The 13,986-nt window shown below is 52.4% G+C and overlaps 1 protein-coding gene across 2 annotated transcripts in view; it reads right to left on the bottom strand.

Moving 5' to 3' along the window:
- Positions 1-200: 200 nt before the first annotated feature.
- The window catches only part of PAX2 (paired box 2), a 113,620-nt gene continuing 99,834 nt past the window's right edge, over positions 201-13,986 (bottom strand). The window contains exons 9-11 of one of the 2 annotated variants that reach the window (XM_038758462.1): positions 6,776-6,877; positions 3,958-4,044; positions 201-2,666 (exon numbers count right to left, since the gene is read on the bottom strand). In XM_038758462.1, the coding sequence (XP_038614390.1) occupies positions 2,545-2,666; positions 3,958-4,044; positions 6,776-6,877 (311 nt within the window). In that variant the 3' untranslated portion in view covers positions 201-2,544. Of the gene's footprint in view, positions 2,686-3,957; positions 4,045-6,775; positions 6,878-13,986 lie in introns of both variants that reach the window. The other variant, XM_038758463.1, reaches the window with a different exon arrangement.

Here is a 13,986-nt window from a genome sequence, read left to right on the forward strand (position 1 = left end):
ATTTTTTTTCCTTTCAAACTTTTTTTGTCACATAAAAATAGTTACCTCCCCTCTGCCCCTGGCTGCCATAGGGCTGGCCGAAGCTGCTAGACTCCGGGGACTGAGCCGAGCTGTGCTTTATTGGACAAATAGCTTTTGTTCTCCCACCCCCACCCCCCTCCCAATGAGCATGACGAAACTTTCACAGCACAGACAGCATGTTCCTTATCTACAGGATGAGGCGAGCCGGCTTTAATAACTACCGAGATGAGGATGGAAATGAACTTATATACAAGTGGATTTGCCTTCACATCACACATATTATCTTTCTACAGAGCAGCAAATGCGTTTGTTTTCTGGGTTGTTTTTTTTTTTTTTTTGCAAGGAACATAATATTAAATGGTAGCATTTCCGCTTAGCTTATGCCTTGTCCGGCCTGTTGGAATCTAGTTGCACGGCAGTAGTTTTCTTCAGCCGACCACCACATCAGTCCCCCCCACAGTCAGACCCCAGTTAGGATGTCCCTAGCTAGGAGGCCACTGGCCAGAATGTCAAACGATTGACCCCGGAACCTCTTGGGGTCAATGCAGTCACGCATTTGCCGAGGTTCTGGGGAGGGGCTGGCAGGAGGCACTGGGCAGAGTCGCTTTGTGGGTGACACTTGCCTCTTCTCTCACTCCCTGCTTGGGCTTTCTGGTTTCACTTTTCTGCCCTGGAACCAGCCCTATGCCTCCTTTCCTGTCCCCACAATCTGTGCCAGGTTAATCTTCCTTGTCCCTCTCCTTCCTGCTCATGGGGGCATCCGGACCTCTCCTTTTAGGGAGCAGCTGCCTGGGCTGAGGGGTGACTGGGTCCCTGCAGGGAGGCTGTGGTCATGAGTCGGGGCTCCGGGAAGGTCAGGGAGGACAAGGGAGTCTGTTACTTGTCGGGGATGGGGTTGACGGAAGCAGTGGGCGATCCACCATCCTGTCCCTCAGAGACTGTTAGCAGTGGGCAAAGCTCCCAGCCCTGAGTCCAGCTGAGGCCAAGGAGGAAGGCGGGGAAGGGGCAAGTGGGCTTGCATGTGTGGTTACAGGGGGTGCCTGGGGCGGAGGTCCAGGGGGCTGGTTCCATAAGAGGTCTTACAGGCCGGGGGGAGGAGGGGTGAATGGGGCCAGGGGGAGCAGCGGGTTGGGAGAAATCCCCGGCAGTTACCTTGGTTAATCCTGCATTCGGCCATCTCCATCCAAGTTGACTGGAAGGAGCCCGCCCGGGCCTGTAGGACTCCACAGTCTCCCTTTGGGCCCATCCCCTGCCTCAGTGGCCAAAATGGACCCTGGCTGCCCCCACCTATCTGCCTACACCCCATCTGCCTGGCCCAGAAGGTGGCCTGGGGTCAGGTCTGCCTGGCCCATTGAGCCATCCGCCTTGCTCCCTGGGGAGCCGTGGGTGGAGAAAGGAAACCCCCACTCCAATCAATCCCACCCTCTCGACATAGTGCAAAACAGAAAGGAAAAGGGCCCGGGCCCACCTAGGCTGTGCGGGACCACTTGTCTGTAATTTGGAGAGTTGGGGAGGGTCTGGAGGGCGGGGAGCAGGACAGAGATTTGGAGCTTTGGGGGGATTTTGGTGAGGGTGGGTGGGTTCTTTTATAAAATTGTTTACAGGTGGTTGTTTTTTCCCCAGACCTCATGACAAAGCATAAAAACACAGTCTCTGTTATATCTCTATTTATATATTTCTTCATCTCAGTGGGCCGGGTGGCTGACGCTGTGCACCCCGCACTCCCGGCCCCTGCCTCAGCTGATTGCGTGTCACAGAAAACACAGGTGTCTGCCCCCAGCCTCCCCCAGGCCCCTCGCTCCTCAGAGGGTGCAGGGGGAGCTCGGCCCCACCAGCGAACCACGGCCCCAGTGTACCACATGTGCGACACCCCAATCAAACTGGCTGGAAACCCAGTCTGGAGCTGGTTGAGCAGAGGTGGTCGGGTGAAGTGCAAGGAGTACCAAGGGTGGGGGTGGGACCCCCTCCCTTCCCGGGGTGGGGGGCGGAGATGGCCCAGGGCACCTCACCACACCGGCGTCTGGGCGGGTGAGATCCACTGGACTCGGTCCTTCCGGGTGTTGGAGTAGGGCCTCTGGGTAAGGGTGGCTGTTGATCTCGATGCCGTGGTCCTCTGCCCTGGAGAGGTGGCCGGCTGGGACGGGGGTGGAATGGGGAGACCACAGGTGCCTCTTCCCTTGCTCTCAGGTCCTCCTTCACGTTCCCCGGACAAGAGGGCTGAGGTGGAGCTGGCTGTGGGTCCTTCCTGAGGCTCCATCCTCTCAGCGGGGCAGCCGCTGGCCAGGCCTCGCTTGGCGGACGGCCCAGAGAATGGGGTGGACGGCTGCGGGGGGGGCCTGGGGCCGGGGTGTCTGAGAGTCCATCCTTGACCCTGCCCGTGGGCGCCGTCAGTCGGTCGAGGGCATTGGGTTGGGCAGGGTCACGTGGTCCCAGTATGAGGGGAGGTGGGGGAGGGAGACTAAGGGCAGGGCCGTGGAGAAGTCCTCTCGGTCCTCCTGCCGTCGCCGCAGTAGAGAAAGGTGGTCAGACAGGTACAATGTGGAGGCCTAAGGTGTCGCCCTGCAGTTTCATGTGGTTTCCGTGGTAACTAGTGGCGGTCATAGGCAGTGGCAGCAGTGGGAGGTGCGGAGCCCCGGGATGTGGCACTATAATAATAAGGGGAACCTGAAAGTTAACACAGGAGAAGAATGGACTGGTTGAAAGGACAAACAGGAAAAAAAAAAGGAAAAATAAAATCAAAGGATATAACTTGCGGGGCTCTCTGGGGGGGTGACTGGAAGGGTACGGCGGGGGTGGTGAGTCCCCCAGAGGCACCCCGTTGGTAGAGAAGCCGGGAGCAGGGAGGGAGAAGCCGGGTGGCTCTTTGTTTCCCCCTTTAGACTGTAAGCTTGTTGTGGACAGGGAAAGGGGCTACTAACTCTGTTGTATTATGCTCTCCCAAGTGCTTGGTATAGTGCTTGTACTGAGCACACAGTAGTGCTCAATAAATACCATTGATTGATTGATTCTGGGAGGGAGCAGCTGGGGAGGAGGAAAGGAGCCCTCAAAGGCTGTAAAGAGGGTACAATCAATCAATCAATCAATCGTATTTATTGAGCACTTACTGTGTGCAGAGCACTGTACTAAGCGCTTGGGAAGTACAAGTTGGCAACATATAGAGACAGTCCCTACCCAACAGCAGGCTCACAGTCTAGAAGGGACTGTTAGAAGTCAGGAGGGCCCCCAGACACTCTCCCCTCAATTCCCTCCATCATACCCAGAAGGGTTTTGGGGCTTCCTCGAGCTGTAGAGTCTCTTTGTGAGGTGGGGGGGGTCAGGGGAAGGTGGTGTGAGGAGAAGAGGAGGAAAACATTGGGTTCTATTGCTTGAGATGTCGGTCACATTTGCAACAAAGCCTTTCGGGATGGTTATTGGAAGGGAGTTAAATAGCAATTGATTATTAAGATCACATTTACAAGGTTTAACAACGATGGAATAAAACGCATATCCATTACCCATTTGTTAAACTTCGGTAAATACAGTTCGTAACAACAGTCCCTCCATTCCCCACGGGCCAGCCTCCTGCCTTCTTCCTCAGCCCGGGGAGGAGCTGGCCAAGAGCTTCCTGCCCACCTAGTGGGCTGGGAGAAAGGGAGGGCTGGACAGTCCCTGCCCCCTAGCTGGGTACCGGGTCCCTGGCCAGACCTGCAGGGACAATATGATTAGGCACCAGGTGCCACCCACTCCAAGCATTTAGCCAAAGTAACCACTCTAGGTTGCCAACAGCAAAAATCCAGGCCAGGCCCCAGGGCAGGGGGCTGCTTCGCTGCGGGGAGCCATCCAAAGCCAACACAAATCTCGACACAAATCAAGGAGATAACAGAGACGGACAGGCAGACGGACAAACAGACAGCACGGGGTACTGGGGAAGGCACGGCAGGAGCAGATGATACTCACTTAGTAACGCAGGATTGCTGAATCTCCAGGCCTCGTTGTAGGTTGTGTACTGAGGGTGGCTGTAGGGATTCCCTGAAAACTCACTCCCTGCAGGAAACAAAGGATGAGAGGTGGTCAGGTGAACACAGAGGCAGGGCTCTACCCATAGTAAGCTCTCAATAAATACGACTGATTGATTCTGACTCCTCTGCCGCCCTTTCCCTTTGGCCTTCTGCCTGGAGCAGGTTCACTGCGGACAGACTCGGGTCTGTCCTGTTTGGGGAAAGAGATGGTGCCCTGGAACTGATTGTCATTACCACTCACCAATAGGGACCAAGTGGTGAGTGCCCACAGAAGACTTGGTCCAGGGCAGGAGGCTTGAGGGCAGAGAGCAGGGAGAGAGTGGCTGGACAGAGGCCTGGAGTCCCCCTCCCCTCCACCTACTGGGAATGGGGATGTTGCATACTACTAGGAGGACCCACAGGGAAGAGAGACCCAGAATCACTTTCCTCCTCCCCCTGCCATTTTCCTCGGGAGTGTGGCTCAAGTATGGGAAGGGACCACCCGACTGACACCGTAGGGGTTCCCCGCCCATCCAGGTTCTGGAGCCCCCAGCTTCCGACATACACCATGTGCAAGGGCAGAGATGACTTTTCCCCCTGCTGCCAATGCCACCCGGAGTCTGCCTGCCCAGCTGTGCCTGGTCTGCTTCTGACATCATGGCCGGTGATGGAGGGCCCGTCACTGGGCCGGAGCAGACCATTTTGTCAATGGGGCGTGAGGCAGAGCAGAATCCAGGTCGAGCTCCCAGAGTGATATTGACTCTGCAGGGCGAATGGGAGCAAAAACCTCTTTTTGTCAGAGAGGGAGCCGGCGGGGCCCTGGGAGAGGGAGGTGGAGGGAAAGCGGTCCTATTTTCACAGAGCCACTTTGCTGGTTCTGATGACGCTCAGATCCAGCAGCCAGGCTGAGAAAGGGAGCAAGGGGAGCTGGGGAGGGTGAGAAGAAAGCCTGAAAGACGTGTTCTAATGACACTGAAAGCAGAGCAAGCAGCAGGGGAAAACCTCACGCCATCATGTGTCGCCCCTGGTCTATAAATTCCAATAACAACTTCTCAGTTGGCTTCTGAGAGCTAAGAGCCAATGGGACCAGGTTGCAGGAAGGGCCTTCCCTTTCCCATGTACCGCTCGCCACTTTCTCACTGTCCCGGGAGGGCTGAACAGTGACTGAGCCAGCTAGGGAAGGGGAGGAGGGAATTGGGTGCCACCTCTGCCCAGGGCTCCCGGGATATCACGCTGCCAGCAGCCTATAGGGAGGAAGCTTGGGAAGGGAACTCTCCCCTCTGACATTTCTTTCCCACTCCTGCTGCTAGAGAAGAAACACTAAGACAATTGGGAAGGATAAAAAGAGAGAAAAACCAGAGAGGGGCGGGGGGCAGGCTGAGTAGGTCCATAAAGATGGGGGCGAGCCTAAGAAGGGGGAGAAGGAATCAAAGCGAGGTCTCCAAAGGGACGGGGTAGACGTTTCTCTGGGGTTCTCCTGGGGAAAGAAAAGTTCTGATTTCTCCCCTGTGGTTTCTCTGTGTCTCTCTCTGTGTCTCTGTCTCTCTCTCCCCTCTGTGTTGTGACCCTAAACTGCTTACAGTGATCCTGAACCACAGGTTAAGTAGAGGAGAAAGAGCCCCTCTCCGGAGCAGCCGTGGGGAGCTGGGGAGGAGGGCAGCAGCCACTGGAAACACTGTTTATTGACGAGGAGTGAAAGCATGCATGCAGCGGGATAATGAGCTTTTGAGCTCAACTGTGACCAAGAGGAACTGAGCTATCTCCTTCCCCGATCGCTAATGAAACAAGTGTAATTTCCTCATCAGCATCGGATTCTGTTTAACGACTCCCCCCCTCCTTTGCCACCGCCAGCCCTCTGCAGCTCGAGACTCGAGCACCCGTGTGTGTTGTGTCTCAGAACCGGCCCTTCTGCTCGGCCCAGGCTCCCTGTGACGAGGGAAGGGAGCCAAGGAGTTCTTCCTTCGGGGGGTGGGGATGGGGGGGGCAGGGGTCCTGACGCTGGAGACTCAGGGCAGCCACTCCCAAAGCCTGCTGCAGTCACTCCTTGTCCTGGAGAATGGACAGCACTTGGTAGATGTCCTCATGGAGTCCCCTGATTTCCCCTGGCTTGTGGGAGGCATTTCTGTTGCTGAGAAGGTCAGACCTCCCTGGGGCTGGGGGGCTGCTGGAGGGGGGAGGGGGAATGTCTTGCCCATCAAATGACCCCTAGAGAAAGGTGGGTGGCCTCCACTGAGATGGTCAGAGTGCTGCTTGGCTGGAGTCATGTTCCATGCAGGGCCCAACTGGAAATGGCTGTTGGCTGCAGGGTTAGAGCAGGGTAAGTCACGGGCAGCTTGCCCCAAGACAGTGGAATTTGGTGCTGTGAATGGTGTGTCCCTTGGAGTTCAGGGGTCCCCACTGGGTGCTTGCTTTGAGGATTGTCTTTCTGGCACCTGGAAGGGGGAGGAGCCGACTCAGCACAAGGATACAACCCAGGCCACCCAAGCTGGCCACTTCTGGGCAGTTGATCTGACCCCACAGTGGCCTAATCCCCTTAGATGGAGGCCGCTGAGCACCGTGATTGGAAGCCAGGCTCTGCTGAGTGGATGATGATAAGGAACCAGAGAAGGGTCCATTAGAGAGGGATATCCTTGGGTTGGGGTGCGGGGCTCAGGCTTTGGGGGAGGGGTCAACTCTCGGGGAGGGGGGTCCCCTGCTCCCCTGGGTGGCAGTGCAAAGTGCTATCGTGGCAATGTGGTTGACTACCCCGAGCCAATCCTGGCTGAAGTGTGACTTACCAGGTACCATTCCCGCGAGAGTTGAGGTGGGGTAGCTGCCCTGTCCAGTTGGGGGAACATGGGGTGGGTAGCCAGGCAGGGTGGTGCTTGCCATGTCACGACCTGTAGAGAGACGCAAAGGGAACAATGAGGTGTTTTGATCAGCAGACAACACACCCTCTTGGTGCTCTCCCCTCAAACCCCTGCAAAACTCCTGAGACCCTCCCAGCTGGGTAGTGAGGGTGGGGTTAGAGAAGCAGCATGGCATAGTAGATAGAGCCCGGGAGTCAGAAGGTCATGGGTTCTAATCCCAGCTCCCCCAGTTGTCTGCTGTGTGATCTTGTGACACGCACTGCTGTGTGTCCACTTCTCTGTGTCTCAGTTACTTCATCTGTAAAATGGGGATTGAGACTGTGAGCCCCACATGGGACAGGTACTGTGTCCAACTCGGTTTGCTTGTAACCACTCCAGCACTTAGTACAGTGCCTGGCACATAGTAAGCGCTTAACAAATACCATCATTATTCTACTGAAGAAGGCTGTGAAGGGGCTGGGACAGAGTCAATACTCTGGACCCACCCATTTCATCTCTGGAAGTCCTTGGGTAGGGCTGGCCCACTGGCCCCTCTCCCCATTTCTGGTGGGTGGGATACAGTTGAGACTGGAGCTGAGTAGAAGCAAGGAGTTGCCCTTACCTGGGTCATTTCTCTGCTTTCCATTGACTGCCAGCCTCCAGCATGGGTCTTGCTCCCTCCCCCTCCCACCAGGCAGAGGGAACACTGGGATGGAGCCTGCTGGAGGGGGTCAACTCCTGGTTTTTCCACTCTCCGAGCTGGGCTGCAGGTGCCACAGTTGGCATCCAAGCTTGTTTATAGTATGCCCTGGCAGAGTGGAGTGTAAACCACTGAGCCGGGCATTTTGCTGTTGCTGTTTAATTGCATTTGAATGGACTAAAATCATCCTAGAAGCTGTGGGGAAATGTTGTGCCAACAGCAAAAAGGGGAAAAAATACAGTTTAGATGGGCTTAATCTGAGACCCCACCCCCAGCTACTGGGGTCTTAGATGAAAGGCCCAAAGTTTAGGGTCTGCTTGTAGAATTTGTATCATGGTGGAACCCAAATTCTGCTCCAGGAGGGCATGGGACTTACAAAAATTCAACCTGGGACTGGCAGAGCCTGGAAATCATCACCTTCAGTGGTATTTATTGAGTGCTTACAGCGTGCAGAGCACTGTACTAAGCGCTTGCCTTAAAGTCAGAAGGACTTGGACTTTAACCCCAGCTCTGTCACTTATCTTCTGTGTAACCTTGAGCAAGTCACTTAACTTCTCTGTGCCTCAATTACCTCATCCATAAAATGGGGATTAAGACTGAGCCTTGTGTGGGACATAGACTGTGTTCAACCTGATAAGCTTGTATCTACCCCCGAGCTTAGTACAGTAAGCACTGAAGTACCATAAAATAAGAGTACAATGCAACAGAGTTAGTAGACACATTCCTGGAATGAGGTGTTCTTCCTGGGATGTTTCAAGCTCTGGACCCTCTCCGTCTCTCTCCCCTCCTCCCCGACACAGCTCTGGGCTGCCAGCAAAACACCCTACTTCTCTGCTGCTCCCCACTCTTCTCCTCTTCTCCAATCCCTCTGTGATTAAGGCTTTCCTTCCTTCTGGGGAGTTTCCCTTTAGGGTCACAAATGTGGGGCTGGCCCAGAGAGTTTAGCCAGTGGCTAAGCTCTGTTAGCTCCTGATGGATGTCTGTGGCTCATTCTGAAGTCACTTCATAAAAGCAGCTGGAGCTAATTGGCCCCCTTCCTGCCTCCACTGAGACCAAGGATGGAACTGGCCATGGAGACCAAATTACCTCCTCCCCCTCCCTCCCTGGACATGGCTTTGTAATAGGATGGGCCAGAGGGGCCCTGGCCAATGTAGAAACATGTGTGGCCAGACTGGACTGTGGAAATAGGGACTTGTTCTCCACTGATCCCAACACCAAATCCTGGGCCACCTTTGAGTGAGGTAAGTTGGCAAGTGGAGCTGCCATCTTGGCTTAGGGAACATGCTCACTGGACTACTTAAGAGCTTGGCTCACTAGTTAAGCTGGCACAGTGTCTTGGGGAGGTGACTGCATTTGAAGACCAAGGTGGAGCCTGATAAATCAGCCTTCATTGGTAGTGAGCCTGGACTTTCCCTGACACCCTACTAGGAAGCATTCAGTAAATACAATTGATTGATTGACTGATAGGAGGAGGAGGAAGGGGATAAGAAGGAGGAGAAAGAGGATGATGAGGAGGAGGAGGATGAGGAGAATAAGTATAAGAAGGACAATGAGAAGCAGGACATGAAGGAAGAGGACAAGAAGGAGGAGGAGGATGGTGAGGAGGAGGACAGCAAGGTGGATGACAGAAGGAGGCTCAAAACAGAATTCAAAAGAGTCTGGGAGAGAAATGAAGGAGGTAGAGAAAGGAAGAGTGTTCCCTTATAGGCAGGGAATGTGTCACTTCTGTTTTGTACTTTCCGTACACAGTGAAGTGCACCACACACAAAAGGTGCTCAGTAAATACTATTATCACTTCCATTTCTACTACCGAAACTAAAAGGATTGCCTGCATGGTGAAGGACCCAGCTTAGAGGGTGAGGAAGAGAGTCAGAGGAGAAGAAATGTTTCAAAAAAACCTATTTGATGTTGAGTGGCGTGGAGAAGGTCTATGATGTGGTAGGGCTGGCTGGTTAGAAAAGCAGGTGGGGTTTGGGTCTGGGGAGATGGAAAAAAATACTGTAGATGAATGAAAATGGAATATTTTCTTAAAAAAGTTGAAAAACCACATCATTCTATTGAAGATGAGACAACGGAGAGGATAAGAGTGGTGCAAGAAAAATAGCCAGCCAAGGGCTACCCCAGCCCAGATCACACTCAGAGCTGGTTTGAAGACAAGTCCGCCCACATTGGTGCACTGAGTTGGGGATGTGAGAAGACAAGGAATCAGGGGTTGCTGATTGGGAGGGGGCAGAAGAGGCATTGGGGTAGGTGGGTAAGAGAATAGGAGGAGGGGAAATGGGTTTTGGTGTTTGGTATTGGGTGAGGACCCAAGTGAATGAGCTAGGAGGGAGAGAGGTGGGGCTCAGAGAAGCAGAATACAGGTGCAGGAGGCTGTGGACTCTGAGAGGGAGCAAGGTGAGGGCTGGGGAGAAGCCAGATTTTAGGAGAGCAGGTTTTGGGCTGCATCTTTGGTCAGGGTGCTGCCACCTTTGGGACACTGTCCCCACTCTTTTTTCAGGCCCATTCTTGAAAGGAGGCCTTTTGTAATGGTTATAATTATAATAATTATTATTACTATTACATAATAATAATGATGGTATTTGTTAAGCGCTTACTATGTGCCAAGCACTGTTCTAAGTGCTGGGGGGAGGTACAAGGTGATCAGGTTGTCCCAAGAGGGGCTCACAGTCTTAATCCCCATTTTACAGATGAGGTAACTGAGGCCCAGAGAAGTTAAGTGACTTGCTCAAAGAAACACAGCTAAGTGGTCGAGGTGGGATTAGAACCCATGACCTCTGGCTCCCAAACCCGAAAGAATGGGACTGAGAGTCAGGGGTCTGGGTTCTAATTCTGGAATTGTGACTTGCCTGCTGTGAGACCTTGGGCAAGTCACTTCACTTCTCTGTGCCTCAGTTCCCTCATCTGAAAAATGGGGATTCGATACCTATTCTTTTAAACTGTGGGTCCCACATGGGACTTGATCATCTTATATCTACCCCAGCACTTAGAACAGTATTTGACACATAGTAAGTGCTTAACAAATACCATTATACTGACCACTGATTGATAAATGGCATATGCTAAACACCTACTATAGGTCAACCACTGGGAAAGATACCAGATAATCAGTTTCACCGAGCCCTGTTGGTGAGGGATTTGGGAGCAACAATTTCAGGCTCTCCCTGCCCACAAGCTACGTGATTTTGTAAACTTCAGTATTGTTCCCTCATAGGGAAGCTGTTCTATAGCAGTAATGGTAGCGGTATTTACTGAGCATGAATAATGAAGTGCTCGAATGTAGGCAGTCTCCTAACATCAAAGCTACGCTCTTCTTAACACAGCTTCGTTGAGTGGGATATGTGAATGAGTGACAGCAGGGTACCCGAACAACTGCTGAATGGAAAAGCTGAAACCTGGTAACTGAAAGCAAGGACTCGGTAAAACGAAGCCTCAGATAATGGTGTACCCAGCTGAAAACTGGGAATCAACTGCTGAGGATAGGTCAATTGATGGTATTTATTGAGCTCTTACTGTGTGCAAGGCACTTTATTATGTGCTTGGGAAAATACAGTACAGATAGATAAGCACGATGTACCACAATCAAGAAAGGAGTGCCTCTTTTCGCACTATTCACCCTCCCTTCTGTGTTGCCTATTCAATTGGATCTGAACCCAAAAGCATTTAGATATTCAACACCCCCCCCTCACGACAACACTTCTGTACATATCCTTATACTCGGCTGCTTCACCTAGCTGTAAATTATTTTAATGTCTGTTTTCCTCACTAAATATGAGCTCCTTGAGGGGAGGGATTGGGTCTACCAACATTACTGGATTGTACTTTCCCAAGTATTTTGAACAGTGCCTTGGACACAGTAAGCACTCAATAAATATGACTGATTGGTTTTTGAGCAAAAGCTTAATATAGGTAGAGAGACAAGGAGACAACGTGACAATGCTTGACAATGCAATAAGGGAAAAAATATGCAAAATATGACTGGGACTGTGGCCTTTTCAGTCACCCAGACACACTCCCAGGTGAGCTGTACTGGCACTGGTATCTTCTTCAGATACCAGTACCTTCTTCAGTTATGAAGCACATCTAGATCTATACATTTGCCAAGCACCCCTGAGCTCAACATTGTACATAGTAATAATAATAATAATAATTGTGGTATTTAAGCACTTATTACATGTCAAGCACTATACTAAGCACTGGGATAGATATAAGATGATAAGGTCCTACATGGGGCTCACAGTCTAAGTAGGAGGGAGAACAGGTATTGAATCCCCATTTTGCAGATAAGGGAACTGAGGCACAGAGAAGTTAAGTGATTCACTCAACATCAACCAGCAGACAAGTGGCAGAGCGGGATTAGAACCTAGGTCCACTGACTCCCAAGCCTGTGCTCTTTCCACTAGGCCATGCTACTTCACATCCTCATCATTTTGGTTGCCCTCATCTCCGCTTCTACTGTGCCCCCACTGAGATAAGGCAGCAGAACCGCCTGAGGTTTTGCAGGTGCCAAGATAGCCGGGCTTTACCTCATAACGGAACTCTGCTTCACTTGGTTCTTCCCTCCTACACACATTTTCCCCCCACCTTTTGGCCAGAACTCCATAAGGACTGGGGAGCGATCCATCAGTGCGCATCCACCTAGATAGAAGGCACTGAGGAGTCTGAAGGAAAGGTATTGCACATGCCTACGGGCCAGAACCAATTTTCTCTAACCCGGGGTTTGTTGACTTGGGGTGACGTCTACAAAGTCCCTAATTATGGGGTTAGATTCTGTTGCTTCTCATCTCATAGACTGTCCCCCTCCTGCTAGACCAGGACTCGGGGGACAGGAAATCAGCTGGGTAGAGCAAGGGACAGAGATGGTCAGATCACAGGATCCCCCAGCTCTGTAGGGGAGCAAAAGGAACGCTGATCTTTCCAACCACCTCTCTGTCCCCTCCGACCTTTTGTGGTGGGTCCGTTAAGGCCAGGGACCTTGTCTCATTTTCCCCAATGTATTCTTTCCCAGTGCTTAGTACAGTGCTTTTCACACAGTAAGAACTTCCTAAATACCACCACTACTACTATCACTGCTCTTTTTAAGGCTGATGCGCCCCAATCGCTAGACTGTAAGCTTGTTCTGGGCAAGGAATGTGTCTGTTTATTGTATTGTACTCTCCCAAGTGCTTAGTACAGTGCTCTGCACCCAGTAATTGCTCAATAAATACGATTGAATGAATGAATCATTCCCGGAGCAGCAGCCTGGGTTCTGGGGGAAGGTGGCAGGGGGAACCTTGGCCTTCTGGGTTCCGCTCATCAGTCTGAAGTTAATTCTTGGGAATTTTCACCCAGGAAAGCTCTGCGCCTGGAGAAGAAACTGACCCTAACTGGGAAAATCCCTGCACATTAACTTCGAATTTAGAAACCAAAAAACCCTGGAAGCTGCAGTTACCACCCTTCCCCAACTGCCTTCACCCCTGACTGAAACTGGAGAGTGCAGGAGACAATTGATCTGTCCCTGCCCCCTTCCCGGGATCAGGTAAGACCCCACTGTTGACCCCTCTCGCCCCCCGGCCGACCCGCCCCCAGCATCCTCACGTGCTCCGGGGGCAGAAGCGAATTGGATGAGTTTAATGGTGAAGTGGGAAATGTAGCTGGTTGGCACAGTGTCACTCTGCTGGAAGGTGCTGGGCTGTAGCCTGGTAACCAGGCAATTAACTTGCATCACCAGTGTGACGTGCATCCCAATATGGGGTCCACCTGCTGTATGCTGCGGCATGTGGCACTGTGACCAGCCAACCAGTCTCATCTGCATCACAATGCCCGGCCTCCCCGCAGGCTCCTGCAGCAGCTCGTGCTGCACTTGCTGCTGCTGCTACACCCCTGGGTCGCTTGCCTGCCACCGCGCTCTTTGCCGGATAGTGTCCTTTGCTGCTATGCGAAAATCGTTTCATAATTCACTACTTCCTCTCTGGGTAGAGAGGCAGATCCCCACCCCCGATCCCAGCATCAGGGCTCTCCTGCCTCTCTGAAGAGCAGAGGAGTGGGGCAGAGGAGGCCCGGGCCAGGTTGTCTGGCTCCGGGAGGGTCTATTATGCCTGGACAGTCCAGCTAGAAACACACTCGTCTTTTTTCTTCCATGAAATTTGTTAAGCACCTACTATGTGACAGGCACTGACTAAACGCTGGGGTAGATACAAGCTAATCAGGTTGTACACAGTCCATGTCCCTTAAGGCTTAGTGGAAAGAGCAGGGGCTTTGGAGTCAGAGGTCATGGGTTCAAATTCCTGCTCTGCCACTTGTCAGCTGTGTGACTTTGGGCCAGTCACTTAACTTCTCTGTGCCTCAGTTACCTTGTCTGTAAAATGGGGATTAAGACTGTGAGCCCCGTGTGGGACAACCTGATCACCTTGTAACCTCCCCAGCGCTTAGAACAGTGCTTTGCACATAGTAAGCGCTTAATAAATGCCATTATTATTAT

Source organism: Tachyglossus aculeatus, chromosome 16 (assembly GCF_015852505.1).
Source record: "Tachyglossus aculeatus isolate mTacAcu1 chromosome 16, mTacAcu1.pri, whole genome shotgun sequence".
NCBI classification, from domain to species: Eukaryota; Metazoa; Chordata; class Mammalia; order Monotremata; family Tachyglossidae; genus Tachyglossus; species Tachyglossus aculeatus.